The sequence below is a fragment of the Talpa europaea genome, assembly GCF_964194135.1.
Source record: "Talpa europaea genome assembly, chromosome: 16".
NCBI classification, from domain to species: Eukaryota; Metazoa; Chordata; class Mammalia; order Eulipotyphla; family Talpidae; genus Talpa; species Talpa europaea.
Window position 1 is genome coordinate 40,810,852 of NC_140084.1, and position 19,859 is coordinate 40,830,710.

Below are 19,859 nucleotides of genomic sequence, written 5' to 3' on the forward strand. Positions count from 1 at the left end.
ACCCCACCCACCCCACACCCCACCCCCCGTCTGCAGCCTCGGTTTCCGCAGCTTTTTAACCAAGGTAAAAATGTTACGGACGATGAGATATTTTGAGAGAGAGAGGAAGAGAGAGGGGCCGCGTTCACCCCACTTTGATTACAGTCTAGTGCCTGTTCTATTTTGCTATCGGTTATTATTGTGCATCTCCCCCTGCCTGACTCACCGGTCAGGCTCACCATCGTGCTGTGTGGTTAGGGACAGACAGCGCGCACGCAAGTCTCGGTACCTCCCTTGGTCTCAGATACGCACTGGGGGTCTTGGGATGGATCCCCCCTAGCAGATAAGGGGGTGCAGTGCAATCACGCTGCTGTGATGGAGCCACAGTCAGCCCCATCCCTGCAGTCAGCTGGAGGTGACATCAGAGTCAGCACTTAACAGTTGTTCCACTTCCCGGTCCCTCAGCCCCCCACCCCGGTCCCTGCCTCAACCTCCCCTGTGTTTGCTCCTGGGGCTCCTCTCCTTTGTCAGGTAGATGTTTACCTGGCATTTACTCTTTTTTTTTTTCTGTGGGACCCTCGCCGGCAGCCGGGGAACGATCCAGCGCTGCAAAGGCTGCAGGCAGCCTTGCAGCCCAGCGCTCAACCGCTGCGCCCCCAGGGGAGGCCCACATTTACTCTTGGCCTCTTCGATGCCAGGTCCCATGCTGGGCTGTCAGGGCCCAGCGGTGACTGAGGCCCAAGCCGTACCCTCACGCCGCTTCCCGGGGAGGGAAGAGGAGGCAGTGCTAGACACCGGGGCTGCCTCACGGGCGCTTGGAGCAGTGTCCAAGGGCAATTTTGACTCTTCCTGACTTAGGAATTTTGACCTCTTCCACAATTTTGACTCTTTCACGCCTTAGAACTCAACTCCTGGGCTTCCCTGGTGGTCTAGGGGTTAAGTCTCAGTGCTATCACTGGATGGCCACCACGACGGCCCAATTTCAATCCCCAGCCAGGGAGCTACCCACGTGGTGCAGCAGACCTCTCCTGTCTCGCCCGCTGCTCCCCTCAGCAGTGTATTTCAGTGGATCTGCCTGTTCTGCTCCCTACTCTGTCTCTGGTGAATCCTCTCACCCCCCGCACCTCTGATTTGTACCCCAGTTCTTCTATGCAAAAATAAAATCTGGACCAAAAAAAGAACTCAGTTCCCACCAACGAGGTGACACCTGTGACCTCTGGGCACACTCCCTGCAGCACAGGCCCCAGGGTCACAGGTGGGGTCCTGGGTGCAGTGGCCTGCCTGGGCCGGGCTTTCCCCTCAGAGCAGTGGGTGCCGACTGGTGAGCTCCCAGGCAGAGCTTCGTATGCTGAAGCCACCAGGTGTGCAGACATCTGTGCCAAGCCAGGTGATCATACCTGGGGGGAGGTTCTCCCTAAAGCCCACACATGCTCCATCTTGGGGATGGTGGGGGACATACTTCAGGGTCATCAGACACAGCCTTCAACCCCCATCTTCATCTACAGATGTGCCCTCGCTGGGTGGGGGTGGCTGGGAAGAGGCTGACTCTGGCCTCCCCTGGAGCTGCTCCTCCAGCCACCCTACAGCCTCAGCTAGAACAGGGCGCCCCCAACCTCAGGGAGGAGAGGGGCCCAGCTGTTGGCCTCCCCAGGGCCAGGCTGACCTTGGGCCTAACACTGTCCTCTGCCCTGCAGCGAGGAGCCCCCCCTGGACCTGACAGGCAAGGTGTACCAGCTCGAAGTGATGCTGAAACAGCTGCACACGGACCTGCAGAAGGTAAGACGACCGGGCAGCCACCTCATGCAACCCGCGCCTGCCCCTGCCTGTGGGCCCACCCCGCCCCACCCACCCACGCCAGGGGCGCCCACCCAGCTCTGAACGTAGTCCCGAGGAAAGAGTGACCCTGACAGCTGAGCGGGCAGCACAGTCTCACACAGTCTTGGAGGGAGAATAAATTGGACTGACCTTCTTAGGGGGCGGTTGGACATTATTTATCAAAAATGTGATTGTGTGCTCTGCTGACCCAGCAGTCCCGCCTGTGGGAACCTGTCTGACAGGGTGTTGAGTGTGAGCTCAGAGAGGCCAAGCGCAGGGGTGTGCACTGCTGCGCTGTGGGCTAGAACATTTGGGGCCAGTGCTGCGGCCCCCGCAGGACACGGCGAGGAAACGCGGGGCGCCCATCCCGCAGGAGGTTCTGCAGCCAGTTAAAATAGCAACTGAAATCTGTATGTCTCCTCACAGAAGCACAGTCACTTTAGTTAACTAAGCAAACTGCAAAACTGTTTCCTAGCGCATCCAAGTTAAAAAAAAAAATTGTTGCCCAGCCACGGGACAGAGGGAGACATTCCTCCAGGAGGCGACATTCCAAATTGTTCCATGTGCTCATCTCCAGAGTATGGAAAAGTGAGAAGAAATAGGGCGGACGAGGCTCCGATGTGTTGCTTTATCTACTTTTGAGTAAAACGGTGGCAGAGTTCAGCGTGTCAGTCTCGAGCCCAGGCCCACCCACCACTTATGTTCTGTGGCCTTGGACAAGTCACCGCCTTCAGATGTGCTGTTACCTTGGAACAGCGTCCCAGACGGGCAGTGGACCCTGCCTGGGCTGCCCCCCGCACACCCCAGCTCCCTGACGGCCTTGCTTGGCTTGGGCTGACGGTCCCCGTGTCCTCAGGTGGCTGTGAGGGGGACGCACGGCGAGGAGTGACAGTGATGTTTGTCCGTGTTGCTCCGTGTCAGGCTGTGTTCAGTGAGCTCCACGTACGTGACCCCAGGGAAACCTCTCGCCACCCCATTTAGAGTTGAGGAAACGAGGCTTGAGGATGGGTCTTGCCCGAGGTCACTCAGCTGTGGAGAGGCTGAGCTGGGACGAGATCCAAGCGGTGGCCGAGCGGGGCCTGGGAGGCCCTGCCCTGCGCCCGCTGACGCCCGGCCCCGCCCCACAGGAGAAGCAGGACAAGGCCGTGCTGCAGTCGGAGGTGGCCAGCCTGCGGCAGAACAACCAGCGCCTGCAGGAGGAGTCGCAGGCCGCCAGTGAGCAGCTGCGCAAGTTCGCCGAGATCTTCTGCCGGGAGAAGAAGGAACTCTGAGGGGGAGAGGACTCTGCACCCCGGCCCTTCCACCCTGGCAGGCTGGGTCTTACTCTCCTCTCTCCCTCCGCTCGGCTCCCTGTGGCAGGTGTGACCAAGCTGATCCAGCCAGGGCCCCGCCGCCGCCTTCCCCACGACACGGACGCGCCCAGGGCAGGGGGACCAGAGGGAGGCCTTCCAGGAGCCAGGTCTGCTCTCAGTCCTCCGGCCCCAGGGCGGCAACGTGGTCTCAGGTCTTCCTCTGAGCTGCTCATCCGGGCTCCTGGGGGCCGGGCTGTGCCCACACACCCTCGGGGGGCCCTGCCGTCCCCGCGGAGTCTCTTCCTAGGACCAAAAGCCATCAGAAGCTGTAGGAAGGCCAGGGGAGGGCAGGATCGAGCCTCCGACCCCACAACTCCAGGAGTTCACAGACCAGGTTTCCTCACCGCGTCAGCAGCCTTTGGGCTGGTGAGGCCATGCCCCCTGCATGAAAAATCACGTCTCCCCCCACGCCCCAGAGAGGTGAGGGCCGTGTGGAAGGGGGCCTGAGCCCCAGGTCCCTGGTGCACGCTAGCTCCAAAAAGCACGAACGTTATCCCCTTCCCATCCTGTCCCTCCACAAAGCGACCAGGAGCACTTTCGTAGAGTTTCAGTTCTTTTCCTGGGGATCCCAGGACGGAGAGAGGAAAGCCCAGCATCCAGAGGCGACATCCTGAGAGGGACATGATTTGCACACTCGGGACCATTTTGCAGTCTTTTCCTGGCAGAGGCCGCGGTGCCTGGACCCCGCCACCTTCAAGCGACTGACCCGCCCGGCCCAGGCAGCCGCCGCCGCCTCCCCGCTGCAGCCCCACAACTCGGCCTGGCCTCCTCCAGCCCGGGAGGGGCTCCGCGGAGCCCTCTGGTCAGGGCCAGAGAAACAGCCTTCATCTCTTCTGCTTTTGTCTTTCCTTTGCAAGTCTCTCGGCCCATCTTGCAGGCCCCGCAGCGGCGGCGTGGGACACCCCCTGTGCTCCCGGGGAGCACCTCGCCGTGCAAACCCCCCCGCGAGACGCTGGTTCTCTAAAGGCAATAAGGGGCAGCTTGCCAGGCAGCCGGGCCGGTGTGGTACTACGCTGTTCGCCCAGGAAACAAGAGTTTCTTTTTTTTCCTTTAAAAACAAACAAACAAAAAAATATATATATATATTTATTTTTTCATGTAGAGTTGCGCCAGAACAAGTCTGTATGGCCACAGCCTGTGGATTCCCTCAACCTCAAGCTGAGGATCGAGGCCTGTCCCCCGGGGGCTGGGGCCCGGCGGGAGGACTCAGAAGGAACAGTTTGGAGGGACGAAGTCAGGGTGGGCCTGGCCGGCCCCCGCTGGGGGAGGCACCAGGCCGTGGCGTTGGCACAGGCAGCCTGGCTCAGAGCCGCGCCCTCTGGCCAGGAGCCAGCGCCAGGCAGCCCGGGCCTTGTCCAGAGACCTTATTGCCTTCTCTTTGGGGCCAGAAACCTCAGGGAAGGGGACTCTGGACAGGACACAGGCACTCTGGGAGTAAGAGGAGGGGGCTCGCCGCGTCCCCGCTGGCCGGCAGCACTGTAGTCCCGTGAGAAGAGCCCTTGGCTTGGCCACCTCCTGCTCCTCACTCAAGTGGTGAGATGGGGGCAGCGGGGTGGGGCCTGCCTGGTCCTCAGCCCTGGCCAACTACTGTGATGTCTCCACCCCTCTTCCTGGATCCCCTTTCCAGAAGGTTCTCCAGGACCATCCCCCTCACCTCAGACCCTAAAATCTGGAGCCTACCCTCCCTCGCCCTTTTTTAAGTTGTCTTATATCTTCACATCATTCGAATCATTTTGGGGACCTAATCATGTACATTAACAAGTGTAAATTATGATTTTTTGGTTTTGTTTTCTGTTATTTTTTTAAAGATCTCTGCAAAACAAATCCAATTTATTTAATTTGAGGTTGGTATTCTGTCTGATGACTGAAGATAGCAGCAGGGTTTTTTTCATATGTTGATTTCATTTGGATTTTTTTATTCTTTATTGTCTTTTTTTTTTTTTTTTCTATCCCCGTCTTGAGATTTTCTGGCATGTTTCTGGAGGTTTCAAAGGAAATAAATGTTTCATAGAAATGGCTTGTGCATTCACTAGCTGGGCAGCAGCCGGGAGCGACTGAGGAGAGGGTGTATTCCAGTTGGGGGAGAGGGGCCCTCCCGTCTTCCTTGCCCCAAACACCATCACTGCCCCCCCACCACACACCCCAACTTCCCTAAGATCCAGCCTTGCAACTTCCTTTTCTTGAAACCCAAATGACAGGAATTCAATGCTCAAAATGTAAAATGTCCATCAGTGAAAACGAGAGGAAAATTCTCCCTCATCAGTCACACGCTGGATGCCTGACAGCCAGACCCCCAGAGTTGTGTTGGTTTTAGAATTAGCGGTCAACTTGGGAAAATCTGGAGGTTGTCCATGAAGAAAGCCAGTTTTCCAGCTTGGTGAACTGCCCTTCACAGCAAAACTCAACTGAGGGGCCCCAGGCCTGGCACACCCCCAGGCCACACCCTCCTGAGCTGGCTCTGGATCCTGCCGTCCTCTGCTGCCTCCTCCCTAGCCCTTTTTTAAGGTGTTTTGGGGCCGGCCCCTCCCCTAGGGGCTCTCCTAGCTGGGATGGTGTCTGAAAGCCCTGACATGGTAACCTCTTGCTATTTGACCCAGGGCTCAGGGTCAAACTGGTTTTCTAAATCTCAGCATTCCACCTGAAAACCCCAAGGCCCTGCCTCTTGTGGGGTCTTCCTGGGCCTACCTCACCCATCTACCTGTGAGTTTTCCATCTTTACTCTAAATCCTGATGTTTCTCTGATTCACACCCTATACACACACACACACACACACACACACGCAGAAAAAAATCTTTTTTCCAAAATGGATGTATATTCTTTTTCCAGAGGAGCTGGACCAGATAGTTCCACATCTCCCAAAAATTCTAGAGTGTTCCAGACACTCCCTGTCTCTGCCCTGCTGAGGCCCCATCCTCAGCTCGCACTGCCCTCCCCCCACCAGCACAGAAACGACAGAACAAGCTGTTCTCACATCCTCTCCTGGCGCCTGTGACACACACCAACTTCCAACACCCCACCACGGCACGCCCGCCCCAGGTGTCGCCTGCGCTGTGCCCTGCGGTCCGTCCCCACCTTGCCCCAGTTTCCAGCTCCCTTGGCCCGACCCCTTCTCGCACCCTCTGGCGTCCCGGCCCCTCCCCCAAGGCCGCCTCCTTCCTCTTCCCAGTTCTCTCCTCACCCAACCTTTCCCAGTCCCAAACCTTTGCCTCTCTCCAGACATTTCTACTGTCCCCCCAAATCCTTGGTGCCCTGTCTGTCTCAGTGTGGTGTGCTTCTGGGACCTTGACTGGCTGGATTCTGACTGTACCCCTTTCCCAAAAATGTCCCACCCACCCTGGCTGTGCCTCCTCACATCTCTCCAAGCCACGGGCTGCTCCTCTCCGGTGTGTGCTGTCTCTCATGACTGTCGTGTCTTCTCTCCCACTAAATCTCCCTTCTGTTTGCTGCAATCTGGCTCTCCTTCCCACCCCCCATTATTCCGGGGGCTCTCCTCATCCACATCTCTCTCCAGATCATTTTGCTGTCCTGCTCTTTCGCCTCCCCGCCCCATCCTCTCAATTTGTGACTCTCATGATGTTTCTCTCCTGAGCTGTGTCCTGGTTCTCGCTCCTTCCTCAGCCCACCTCACCCAGAGCTCAGTCTCTGTCAATGTCCCCAGGTCTCGATCTTTCCTCTCCTCTCCTCCCTTCCCTCCACCCTGCCCAAGGTCAGGGACATGAGCTCCAGGTAGCGTCCCCTGGCTGAGGAGAAGGTGCTCCCGGGGCCTGCTCCCTGCCCCAGGCCGGAGGGGCCTCCTTATCCTTCCATCCCTTCCCTTCCCCCAGCCCCCAGCTCCCGCCTCCCTCCTCACTGCTTCCCGCTGCAGCTGCAGCAGGCCGTTGCCAGGGCAACCACAGCTGGCTGGGTGGGAGCCCCCTCCACCCCATCCCCCTTCTTTCCAGTGAGGCAAGGAGGAGCTGGGACAAAGCCAGAGAAAGGCGGGGTGCAGGGGCAGGGGGGGAAGGGACACGGAGGTAGGGGCCGGCTCCAGCTGTTAACCTCAGTTGCTTCCCCAAAGAGGCCCCATATCCCCTTCTTGGTGACGCCCCAAACCAGCCTGGAGAATGAGGCAGTCACAGGCAGAGGGGTCAGGCCCAGTTTAATACACAGAACAAGTTAATTCACAGCAGAGGCAGGCAATAAAGGAGACTCTTCTACAAGGGGGGGTACGCCTGGACTGGGGGGGACCCCCAAGCCCGCCACCTCCCCCACTTGCAGTCTCAATTTCCCTTTTTTTTAAACCCAACAACAAACACACACAACCACAAGAAACAACCGCGCCCCCTCGCTGCCCCCAAAATGGCCAGCGAGGGTGGCAGGAGGAGCCCGGCCTGGCCGGTGGGGAATTGGGGTGAGGGGGAGAAAGGAAAAACGAGTCCATCGCAGAGTCTGTGCTTCTCATTCCAGCAGGCCCCGGGCAGGGCCCGCCTAGCCCCACCAGCCCAGCCGCCAGCATGGCAGGCCAGGTGCGGGCAGGGCTCCGGGGAGGGAGCAGGAACAGAGTTCAAAACCATGGTTCAATCATGCAGTATCCGGGGCACCGAGAGGGGGTGAGGGGTGGACCCCCGCCCCCCTGCCCTGGGCACAGGGGGTGGTGCCCACCTCGGGTGGGGAGGTGGGACAGCTGGCTGCAACTCCAGAAACAGGGTGGGGGCACCAGCCTGGAAGCTGGCGGAGATGGTGCCCCGGTGCCTGCAGACGCCTCAGCGGTGCCCCCTCCACCCAGCTGGCCTTATAGGACTCTCTGTATATATTAATTTCTTTTTTTTTTTTTTAACTTTTTGACTTTTTCTTTAGAAAAAGGCTGTGTCCATGCTCCCGGCTGGCATCCACCACCCCTCGTGACCGCCCAGAGGCGGGGTATGGCTTTGAGGGGAGCAGAAGCCCCTGGTGCCCATTTGCCAAGGTATGGGGAAGGAGGGGGGGAGAGGGGCCCTGCGGGGCCACCAGCCCACAGGGCAGACATTCCACTTGCACAGAGGAAAGAGGGTGCCCCAGCCCCTCTTGGGCGCCCCTTCCCCTGCCACTGCAGGGCACGAGGGTGGAGAAAGGAGAGCTCCGAGCGGCAGGCAGGCAGCACCACCCCAGAGGTCCAGGCGAGCAGAGCCAGGCCTAGGTGAGGGTGATGTAGGCAGAGGCCTTCTCTTTCAGGTGCCGAAGACACAGGTGACAACTCCAGCTCCCTGTGGAGGTGCCAGAGGCAGGGAGTCAGGCCTAACCTGGGAAGGGCAGCGCCAGCCCCACCCCATGTCACGCCCACCCCTTCACTCACCTTCTGGGGGCTCCGCCATGGGGGGACTCAGGCAGTACATGTGGTAACCCCGATCGCAGTCGTCACAAAACAGCAGCTGGTCCTGGGGGGTGAGACCCGCCCAGCTGGCACCCTGGGGGTACGGGGCACCAGAAACCGGGGTGGGGGGGCTGGGGCAGGGGCTTCGTCCAAGGGGCTGGGGGGGTGGACCCTTTATGAGCGAGGGCTCAGGAAGGAGCTTTGCATCGCGGAGCCTTTGCAAAGCCCTGCCTGGCCCAGCAGACACCCTGTGGCCTGGGTCTGTGTCTGCAGACGGGGTCTGTGAGCTTGTCTGGACACCAGCGGGCTCTAAGGTGGTCTGATACCAGCTCTGGGGGCAGTGGCCGTGGGTTTGGGCCTAGCGGGGTGATCTTGGGCCAGTCATTTCCCCTCCCTGAGCTCAGTTTCTTCTCAGTGTGTCGGGACGCGCGCGCGCGCCTACCTCAGAGGGTGCTTGGGAGGAGTCAGAAAGATGAAGAGAAATTAAGTGCCGGGGTCAATTAACGGACACTGACAGCGCCCACAGGGAGGGGCTCCGGGGTGGAGGTGCGGGGCGGGAGGCCGGCAGGGCGCGGCCGGGGCACTCACGTCGTTCTCCGAGGTGCCGCACAGGCTGCAGGACTTGCACTCGATGCACTGCCAGCGGTAGGTCCGCACGGCCGCGGTCATGTTCACGGTGAACTGTAAACACGAGGGGTGTCCTGGGGGCCGAGGGACAGGGAAGCAGTTAGGGGGGGCATCTGGACCCCTGGTGGCGACGCACCCCTCCCTCAGCTCGCCTGCTCTCGAGACTGGGTGAGCTGCCGTGACCCGGGGCCTGACCCTACCCTGCCCACAGTGCCAGCATGCCCACCGGCCCTGGCCACTGGCCTCCTAGCCAGCCACCATAACAACCACACTCTGCTCCCCAGAATGCCATGGCAACCGCGTGGCATTACCCACCGTGCTGTGGCAACCCCTTTCTGCCGCCCACAGGACCCGCGCAGCCACGCTCTGTCACTGCCGGGCTGAGCGGCCACATCCCCTTACCCACGGCGGAATGGCAGACCGGTTCTGTTACCCACGGTAACGTGGCAACTGCCATCTCCCCGCTACATTGCCATGGCAACCGCCTTCCACCACAGGGCGCCCACACCCCAGTTCCCTGCAGCCAAAGCCCATCGCACAGGATACCCCAGCAACTGACTGTAACTGACAGTCCTGCCCCGCGCACCCCGGGCCGGCCCGGACCCGCCTGTGGCCACCACCCAGGGCCACGGAACTCCATTCCACGAGGCCCTGTTGCCATGACAACCGCATTTCGCTACCAGTCATGCCATGCAACCACAATCCATTCCCCACAGCGATGAGGCAACCACCATCTAGTGCCCACAGACCCGCCGTGGGAAACCACATTCTGTTAACCACGACTCCCCGGCAGGCGCCCGCGACCCACAGCACCCAGGCAGCGGGAGCCGTCACTCACCGCAGCCCACTACCCACAGCGCCTGGCAACCACCTTGCCTACTCCCCACGCCCCCATAAGCCCGTGCCACTACCTGCATTGCCATGACAACCGCATCCCATCATTCCACAGCCTCCCTGACCCCACTCCGATTCCCACAGTCCTCAGCAACTGAGTCAGCCCCCACCCCCACCCTGCTCTGGTTATCCTCAGTGTCCCTGGGGTGCCCTGGGTCCCCCCCAAGTCTTCCCTGCCGCCTGTCCTCCTGGTCTGGGCTGTTCCCCACCCTGGCCCCCAGAAACCTCAGGTAGGGGATCACCTGATCGTCCACAGTCGGCACAGGAGATGAGGTCCTCGGGACACCCCGTCTTCTTAGAGCCCCCCAAGCAGAAGTCACAGTAGCCATTGGGGATGACAGTGCCGTCGGGAGCCTTCTTGGCTGAAAGACAGCAGGCGGAGGTGGGCGGGGGCAGGTGGGGCCCCCAGACAAAGGCTGCTGCAGAATTAGGGGCACAGGGCTGCGTCCCTACCTGTGTGTTTCCTCTGTGCTTCAGGGACCCAGGCCAGTTCTTTGTAAAACTCTGGAGGTGGGGGACAGAGAAGGGCTCTCACCACAGGCCAGGCCCCACCCTGGCCCAGCCCCAATCCCAGCCTCAGGAGCCGTGCCCTCCGGTCCAGGCGTGGGGATGCTGACGAGGAAGTAGCTACCCCAGGCTGTGGCCCATAGCAAAAGGGGGTCAGATCATTTTCATCAGGACCCCCCAACTCTTTGAGGGCAACTGACCCATCATCCCCTTTATTAGGTAAGACTTGGTGAGTGGCAGCCTTGGGAGGAGGCCTCTGCTTCACCGCTCACATGCGTGCTGCCAGGCGGCCAGCCCGAGCTGCGCCCCAGCGAGAGCCAAATCGGGTAGATCTCACTGGCAGGATCCGGTATGGAAACAGACATTCCAAAGAAAAATTCGGAACAGAGGTGCCTGGGTGTGCAGTGGGTAAGACGAACAGACTGCCCTGTCCCGCCAAGGGGTGGGTGGGCAGAGGATTTCTCCTCGGGCTGCACCTCCCCTGGCCCTCCCCCAGGGCTCAGCTGTCAAGGCTGGCACGGGATGGACATGGGCCGCCGCCAAGGGCGCTCCCAGGCCGCAGACCCTGCCCCCGGGCCAGAGCGCAGCAGAGGAGGGCGAAGGGGAGGCAGGGAGGGAGGGGAGTCATCTATCACCCCCCTCCCCAAGCTCTAATTGAAACAATAAATCAGACCCAGAAATATTACGCCCGGCCGGGAGCGAGGGAGAGATGGTTGGTTGCCATGGCAACCCGGAGCCAGCATCCCCACGGTCGGTGGGGGGAGGGGACCGCCGAGCTGGAGATCTTCCAGAAATGTCGGATGTGCCCCCACCTCCCCGGGCTCCTCAGCCCCCCCTCGCAAGGCCCCTCACCCCCCACAGCCGGCCTGCCTGCTCACGTTTATGGTTGTTTTTCCGGTGGAAGGGCAGGGCGTGGCGCTCGGCGTTCTCTTCTCCCTCCTCCTCGGCCAGGTGGGTGTGGGTGTAGTGGTAGCTGAGCCCGGGCCGGTTCTTATACCGTTTCCCACAGACTGGAGGGCGAGCAGGGAGGGGGTCAACCCTCCCCATTCCCGCCGCCTCCGCCACCCTGGCCTCCAGGGCAGCCCCCACCCTGCCAGAGGCCTGTGCCCCCCACCAGGGCCCAGAGCAGGAGGGAGGGGGCCAGAGGGCTCTCCTCCCCCTCTTCAGAAGGACTCACTATCACAGACATACGGCTTGTCTCGGTCCTCCAGGGAAGCGGTGTCCTGGCGTTTCCGGAGACCCCCGATGCCGTATGCCTGGGGGGAGTCGGGAGTGAGGGCCCCGCCACAGGGGAGGACCCACAGTGGTCGTCGTCTGGGTTGGAAAGTCCGGTCGAGGCCCTGAGTGACCCTGGGTCAGTTTCTTCGCCACATGACAGGTGCAAAGATCACCCTAACCCGCCGTCTCTGCTTGACGAGGGCCTCGGTCTTCTCACATGGCAAATGGGTCTAAATCCCCTCCCCCTTCAGGCTGCTCTGAGGATTGAAGGAGGTGAAATTGGAGCAGGGTCTGGCCGTGGTGCCTGCTGGTGAGGTCAGGGGTGATGGGGAGACCCTGAGGGGGCCATACCTTTCCCTTGGCCCTGTTCTTCCTCCTGGGGATGTCATCCTCCAGGTCTTCCACCTCGAGATCGTGCGGGAACTCCAGCAGCTGCTGTTTCTGGCACGAGGAGGAGATGGCAGTCAAGAAAATGGGGGCCATTGTTCTGCCTTGGGGGAGTTCTGGGCAGAGCTGGAGATGGGGGGTAGCAAGACGAGTCAGGAGGTGTGCCAAAAAGAGATGAAATGTGGGAGGATGGAGACTTGGGGTGCTCCAAAGCCCTAGGAGCCAGGGGAGATCTCAGAGCGGGACTGGCGTGTGCCAGCGCAGGAGTTGGGGGGCTAGGGCTGCTGGGGTACCTGGAGCAGTCCTACCTGGCAGTCCATAATGGTCTCCTCCTCCTTCAGCTCAATCTTCTTCTCTCCCGTCTCAGCACACAGTAGAGCCTCAAGAACAGGCCCTTCGGGGAGGCCGCCCTCCTTCTTCAGGGGTGCCTCACAGTCTGGGGAAAGGTCACTCGGGGTCAGACGGCCCAGGTGGGAGGACATGTGCTTTGCAGGAGGGAAGAGGCTTTCCCACATGCAACCAGCCACAGACACAAAGATTGTACCACGCACACTGGGAAGGATGCCCAGGCCCGGGGAAGACAGTCAGCCCCTCACATCCACTCAGACACACTGAGGAAGTGACATGGCCAGGCCCTCCCCTCCACCCAGATACGTGGGGAGACCCCAGCCAGACCTTCACACACACCTGGATGCTGTGGAGCACATACACACACCTCACAGGGGAGGTACAGACAGATCACTGGGACAGACAGATGCTCAGATACATCTAGACACTCAGAAGAGACAGGAACAGATGCTTGGATACACCCAGACACGCAGAAGAAACATCCAGATCCTCGGGTACACCCAGAGACACTCAGCAAGAGACAGGCCAACAGGTACATGCAGCCCCACGTGGGGAAGGCACAGCCAGGCCCAGTACACCCGGATACGCACACAGGAGCTACTCAGGGACACCAGGATCCACACAGCCCCAGGGATAATACACCTGGACAGAGAAACACCCAGTGACACTGATGGTGCGCAGCGTGTTCAGGAAGTGATATGAGCAAACACTGATGGGCCAGGTCGCACAGGGCAAAATACACCTAGTACAACAGACACTGTAGGGAGAGATTCTCCCAGACACCCCAAAGCATCTTTGGGAAGAGACAGCCAGACACCCTGATAGACCCAGACACACTTGGGAAGAGCCACATCTCCTGATAGGCCAGACACACAGACACAAGAGAAATGGGCTGCCTTATTCCAATACACTTGGGAAGAGCTGGAAAAAGACAGACAGGTCTATTCCCACACCAGCGGAGAGAGTTACCGCCGGACACACTAATACATCCAGACACACACAGGCACCCTGCAGAAGAAATCCAGCCCCTCATCCATCCCAAGGGAGAGCCACAGCGCCAGACACACCTAGACGCACAGCAGATACCAGCCTGCCCTGGACTACCCCAGGGCGCAGGGAGAAGATGCCATCCAAAACTCAGAAAGAACCGGGGACTCCGTGGGCCACACCCCGACACCCCAACAGAGGAGGGTGATAAAGGCGAATGTTGAGACACACACTGGCAACACCACCAGCCTGTGAGCCTGTGGGGGGGGCCTGGCCCCAGCCCACCCCCACCCCTGAAGCTTTCGGCCCCACCCACCGATCTTGTACTCGCAGGGCCGGAGTCTGGGATCCTCCAGGATGTTGAGTCTCCGTTTCTTTCTCCAACAGCGGGCGGGATACGTGTAGATCTGTCCCGGGGCCAAACCTGGAGTGAGAAGGGGGGTAAGACCGGCTGCGAAGCCGCCGCCCCGCCCACCCGGCCTCCCAGCCGGTACCCGGCCCGCGATGGGTCTTCTCCATCCAGATGTAGCAGTTGTTCTGGGCCACACCGGTCTGCGAGTCCAGAAAGGGCAGGCGCAGGCTGCGCTCGGCGCACAGGCGGGCGTTGTAGCTGCGGCAGTGCTCGATGGCCTCGCGGTAGAAGTCCTCGCCTAGGCTGCGAGGGGAGGGCAGGCAGGCGGGCGGCTGTCAGCAAGGCCAGGCCGGCCTGGTTGCCAGCACCCCTCACCCAGCCTGTGCTGGTTAATGCGGGGGGGCGGGGGTCAACCCCCTCCAACCTCATCACTTCTCTCCTGGACCCAAGAGCCCCCCAACCTGGGACTCAAGCAAACCTTCAGTCAGTGAATAGGTACACACAATACAGCAACACACAAAAGTACACCAGGACTCATCCTCACATGCACAAATGCAAACACAAACAAACCACACAGCCGTGCAGGATTCACACACAAAGAGAGGTGTCTCCCAAGACTCACAAAGGAGAAACAGACAATCTCACACAGAGGCACACTCAGATATGGGCTGAAAAACACAAGCATCCCAAGTCACATAGTGTAGAAAAAGACGGAGCTCACCTATGTCCACGCACGAAAACACCACATAGCCAAAGACACACAACATAAACAAGTTACCCGCAAAGATACACAACATGCAAACATCAGACACCATACACACACGCGGGCACCCAAAAACACAGATACACAAATGTCAAAAGAGAACTAGAGAGAGCAACTACTCGTACATGCGCTTACACACATCCCCAAAAAACAACACAAATCTCACACACACACTATGTCCAGACACACTATAAATGAAATCAGACAGATTCACACAGGACACACACACACACATTCACCGAGATACACAACACGGAAACCGACATCTGAAATACCATATATTCAAAGACACAAAGATACACACCTAGGCAAAGCAGAAAGGGACAGATCCACCCAGAGCCACCAAAATGTACACCTAAATCCATGCACACCTACATGTCCAAAAACACACAGCACAGACGATGCAGTGGCAAAGGATGTGTACACACACTCAAAGACCCACAGATCCAGAGACGCCTGGTACAGAATAAAAGAAATGAAACACACATCCGCACACGTTGGTGAGACACCCACACTAGTGACACGCATGCCACATCCCCAGACAAAGGTGGTGTGGGCTTCACTCAAGTTTACCAAGACCCCAGCACGCCCAGGCCCTTTCAGCCTCTGGCAACCCGGGAGGCAGCAGGGCGCGACCTGACCCCCGTCCCCCAAGAGGGCCTGAAGTTCCCCCCACACCCTCCGCTCCTTCCAGAGCTGCGCGTCGGACACCATTCTTGCCGGCGAGCCACAGGCACGCGCTCGCACCCCGCGCCGCTCCGCACACGGTGACAGCCCCCCGAGACACCCCATCGGCCCCACCCCCAGCCGCCACACAGCCACACGCACACACGCGCGCCCTCGCGGGCCCCCCGCGCCCCCGCCGCGCCCCCCGCCGCCCCGCAGCACCTCAGGGGTCCGGGAATGACCGTGGCCATCTTGCTCCCCGGGTCCTGCCCCCAGCAGGTCCCCGCCGGGTCGGTCCTCCCCGCGCTCGGGCGGGCACTGAGGCCGCCCATCCATTCATTCCCGGGGGGGCGGGCGCGCGGGGGTCACAGCCAATCGCCGCGGCGGGGCGGGCCCGCCCGGGCCATGCTGGGAGTGGTAGTCCCAAGTCGGGGGGCCGGCGGGACCCCGCGGCGGAGGGGGGCTGAGGCGGGGCCCCGGGCGCTCGCGCTGTCACTCACACGCGCCCCCTCCTTACACGCCGGCCTCCCGGGCTCGCACGCGCACGTGCACACCCGGCCCGGCGCACGCCCACACTCGGCGGTGTACACACTCGCGGGGCTACTCGCAGCCGCCCGCGGAGACTCACGCGCACTCCCCCGCCTCCACGCGGGCTCACACACACACACACGCGCACGCACACCCAGTGCCGGGAGGCCCAGACACCTCCAGGGGCCGCGCCGCTGCGCCACCGGCATGCCCTGGCTCTCGCGGACGCGTGGCTCCCTCCCCGCCCCCCACTCTCGTCCCTTAGTCTCCCCCGCCCCTCGGCGCCCAGAACCCCACCCGGCCCCCCTCCCCTTCGGGCTGTCACCTTCACAGTGACCCCGCCCAGCTCAACCGCCCGGGCAGGCCTGGCAGCCCCTGTGCAGGCTGAGAGCTGTGGCCATACCCAGCGTTCAAATCCTGGCTGTCACTTAGTGCCCAGGTGCCCTGGGGCTAAGACTTAACCTTCTGGGACTCAGCTCTCCCAGCTGTGAAATGAGGGTGATGCCTCCTGGGACTGTTGTGAGGCTTAAATGAGTAAATATGGGTCATGTGTTTTACAGGGTTCCTGGCGGGTAGTAGGTGCTCACTAAAGTCATGCATGCCACAAAGAGCCTCTGACAGGTACTAAAATGTGAAATGCTCCTCCCTAACCCTGACCGGGAAGGATCATGCCAATGCATGTAATAGATGCTAAGTAAATCCGGGCTGAATGAGTGAAGATAATGAGCACAGGCACGCTTTCAACCGTGCGGGGTTCCAAGTGCTTTGCAAGGATTAACTGTCACTTAATTATCATAGTGACTCTCGGGTGATGCTGTTATTACCCCCATTTTCCAGATGAGGAATCTGAGGCACTGGGAGGTGAAGTTACTAGCCCTGAGCAGCTGGCAGCTGTTTGCAAGTGGGACTGAGGGACAGTCGCTCACCCAGAAGTCTGTCCACAAGCGGGCCTTACCCCTCCTCTCCCTCACGGTCACCCACTGGCTGTACCTTGAGGGATTCCCTGAGAGTGAACTGGCCCACCCTGATATACACAGTCTCTCCCTGCACACACACCCCCAGAACCACAACCCTGCCTTCCCTCCAAAGTTTCTGTTCAGTTTCAACCCAAGCAGGGGCCACAAATGTCCTTGTCCCCCAGGGGGCGCTACAGCAGGATGCGAGGCATACTGGACCCTCCCACTGCCCCCCTTCCTGAGGAGAGACCCTCCCACACCTCTACATACACACACACACACACACACACTCACACCCTGCTCTATTCAGACCCCTTCCATAACACCCCCCCCCCCAGGTAAGGCCCTGATGGTCCCCCAACAATGTGAAGGAGTGAGTCTCTGCTTCACATCTGGCCAAGAGTTCGTGACAAGGGGAGCAAGTCAGGGGCGCTGGCTTCCCCACACTCAGCCTGGCCCCTGTCGTGCCTTGCCCCTGCCCCCATCCACAGTAACCCCTGCCCCCAGGAAGCAGCAGCTCAGCTCAGAGGGTGCTCTTGCCACCTTCCTCTCTCACCTCCCACAGATCACCCAAAGCACCCTTTTACACTTGCTCCCCACACCTGCTCCCCACACCTATAGCCTCAAACACCCTGGCTCACTCCTGCCGCACCCCAGAGCCCCGTTAAGTTCATCACCTCTGTCCCGCCCCAGAGGCCCTGTCCCCAGTAGGGTTTGCCCCCAGGCCCAGGCTGTCACCTGAAGGTCTCCCAGACCTCTCCCCCACTCCTGAGCCCCCAGTCTTCTCCAGTGCTGATAATCCTGCTGCCCCCACTAGTGCCCCATGTGGAGCTGACCCCCAGTGGAAATCAGTTCTGATACTACTATAACCATCGCTGCTTTTGGGGGGGTCAGGCTCTGCTGAGTGCTTTCCTAAGATCACTACAGCAGGACGAGGTGATAAGAACTGTTTTGACTCCCCAATTCGCAGGTGGTAAAACTGAAGTGGGGGGAACTTATGACTTGATGTTGGGGCTCGGGAGTCAGCAGTCAGCTCGGGAGGAAGGCACCCTCCCGCCTCCCACTCCCATGAGGACTTGACTCCAAGGTTCCTTCAGGAGTGAGCCCCGGCCCTCCTCTCTGCAGACCCTCTGAAGGGGAGAGCAAGGGTGGGCCCAGCACTCCCTCTTGACTCCCCCAACGCTCTGTCGTCGCCCCCCCCCCCCACCCCGCAATGGACTGCCCCCTACCTCCCCCAAGGGGTCTGGGGCCAGGGTCAGAGTCAGGCGCGGGTGCCTGTATATCCACCACCCTGCGCAGGAACCCCATCCCAGGCAGTTTGAGGGCGCCCCTCGTGGGGGAGACTTAGAGTGAGTGGGAAGCAGAAGAGGCGTCACCATCTCACCCCACCTCAGGACTGTACGGCCTCTCCAAACCCCCCTTTACTCGCCGCCAGCCACACGTGTAGGCGCGTGCCTGGACACCCTCCCGCGCGCCCAGCTCCCCGCCCCCCCACCAGAAGCAACTGGGGGGGCCTTGGTCTAGCCACCAGCCACAACCCTGGCGCCGGGACTGGGGGTGCGCTCTCGGGCCCCAGCCCCTCCCCACGATCTCAACCCCCGCGGCTCAAGGTCAAGGCGGCGAGCGCCGGGGGCTGGGGGAGGGGCGGGAGGTCGCCCCGGCCCCTTTGTGCAGCGCCGCCAGCGCTCGCCCCGCGCCGCCGCCTCGGGCCCGCGCGGGGGAGGGGAGCGCGGCGCGGGGTGGGGGGAGCCCCGCGCGGGGTGGGGGGGCGGCCGCGCTGTCACTCAGAGCCGCTGTCACCGCCGGGGAGGGGGCGGGGAGCGCGGGGACCCGGGAGTCCGGCGTCCCGAGGCGGGAGCGGCAGCCGCGGCGAGCGCGCGGGGCGGAGAGAGGTGGAGCGAGCGCGGGGGGCGGCGAGGGGGGCTGGGGGGGAGCTGGGCTCGAGCCGGGGCGTCCCCGCCGCCGGCCGCTGGGCCCCGAGGCAGCTCGCGCGGAGGAGGGACGCGGAGGGGGAGCGGGAGGGAATCCCCGGGGACCGCGGGCGCCCTCAGCACCCTCTCCCCGGCGCCCGGTCCCCAAGGGGATGCGAGACGCTCGAGGTGGATTTGTAGGGGCGGGGAGAGGGAGGGACCCCACGTTCTAAGCCGGCCGGGCGTCGGGGTCCGGGGAGGGAACGGGGCGTCAGCGCCCTAACGGGGACCCCCGACGTCTCCGCTCCTGCGCCGCGGCGCGCGGCCCGGGGTCCCCGGAGAAAGGGGCGGGAGGAAGAGAAGGGCGCGTGGACGGGAGCGCGGGGGGCGGCGAGACCCGGGGGCGGAGGCTGCACGTCGGCGCCCGCGCCCCGGCCCCGGGCGAGCAGGCCCGGCGACCCGCGGACTTGTTGGAGGAGACATGGGGGTGGCGGCGAGGGGGCGCCCCTACCCCCACTCTGGGTGGGGAATCGGCCTCCGCCACCCCCAGCCCGCGCCACATTCCTTCACTGACAGCGACAAAGAAGAGGCGCCCCCGAGACACCGGAGGGGCTCCCGCCCCCAACCCCAGGGGGCGACGGGGGGCGGGGAACGCCCCACGCGCCTGGGGGGGCGCGCTGGGCGCCCCCATTCAACTCCCATGCCCGCGCTGAGCCCCCTGCCCTGCGAGGGCGGGGGAGGGGCCGCGGCGGGGTGTCGGGCGGGGGACGTGCGCGGCGGGGACACTCACGACTTGAGCGGGTTCTGAATGGCGGTGGCCATGGCCGGCTCGGCTGGGCCGCCTCCGGCCCGGGGCGCCGCTGCCGCCGCGCGCGGGCCCAGCCCGGCCTGCGCCGCCCGCTCTGCCGCCCAGCGCGCTACGATTTCATTCATTCTTGGGGCTGCGGCGCGAGCGGAGCGGGGCGGGCCGGGGGCGGGGCCCGGCCAATCCCCGCGCCTCCCGGCGCACGACGGGACCTGGAGTCTAGGGGCGCGCGGCGGCGCCCGAGGGCGCCCCTCTCCGGACTACACGTCCCAGGGGGCTGCGGGAGGGCGGCGCGCCCATTGGCTACTGGAGATTCGGGGCGGGGCCGGGCGCGCCCCGGAGCATCCGTCCCCCCTGCGCGGGGGCGCCCCGCTCCCGACTCCCGCTCGCCGGGCTCCGGGCGCTGGGTGCGCAGGGGCGCCCGGCTCCTGGGTC

General features: G+C 62.0%; 2 protein-coding genes across 8 annotated transcripts in view; one reads left to right on the top strand and one right to left on the bottom strand.

Moving 5' to 3' along the window:
• The window catches only part of SIPA1L3 (signal induced proliferation associated 1 like 3), a gene marked incomplete at both ends in the record, with an annotated part of 82,879 nt that extends 79,814 nt beyond the window's left edge, over positions 1-3,065 (top strand). Inside the window, 2 exons of the mRNA XM_084257118.1 lie at positions 1,674-1,755; positions 2,922-3,065. Coding sequence (XP_084113244.1) covers positions 1,674-1,755; positions 2,922-3,065 — 226 coding nt within the window. The remainder of the gene's footprint in view (positions 1-1,673; positions 1,756-2,921) is intronic.
• Positions 3,066-8,298: 5,233 nt separating this feature from the next.
• DPF1 (double PHD fingers 1) lies at positions 8,299-19,621 on the bottom strand (the record flags this gene model as incomplete). Of its 7 annotated transcripts, none has more annotated exons than XM_084257528.1 (12): positions 8,299-8,369; positions 8,459-8,540; positions 9,065-9,177; positions 10,240-10,359; positions 10,451-10,501; positions 11,383-11,514; positions 11,682-11,760; positions 12,074-12,163; positions 12,418-12,545; positions 13,761-13,868; positions 13,939-14,099; positions 19,410-19,621. In XM_084257528.1, 12 exons carry the CDS (start codon positions 19,550-19,552, stop codon positions 8,299-8,301), a joined length of 1,278 nt encoding a protein of 425 aa, XP_084113654.1. The 7 variants fall into 7 exon arrangements, with proteins under 7 accessions (XP_084113654.1, XP_084113653.1, XP_084113656.1 ...); XM_084257527.1 differs by having other exon boundaries at positions 8,459-8,570; XM_084257530.1 differs by lacking the exon at positions 19,410-19,621 and adding an exon at positions 15,448-15,557.
• Between the last annotated feature and the right edge of the window lie 238 nt (positions 19,622-19,859).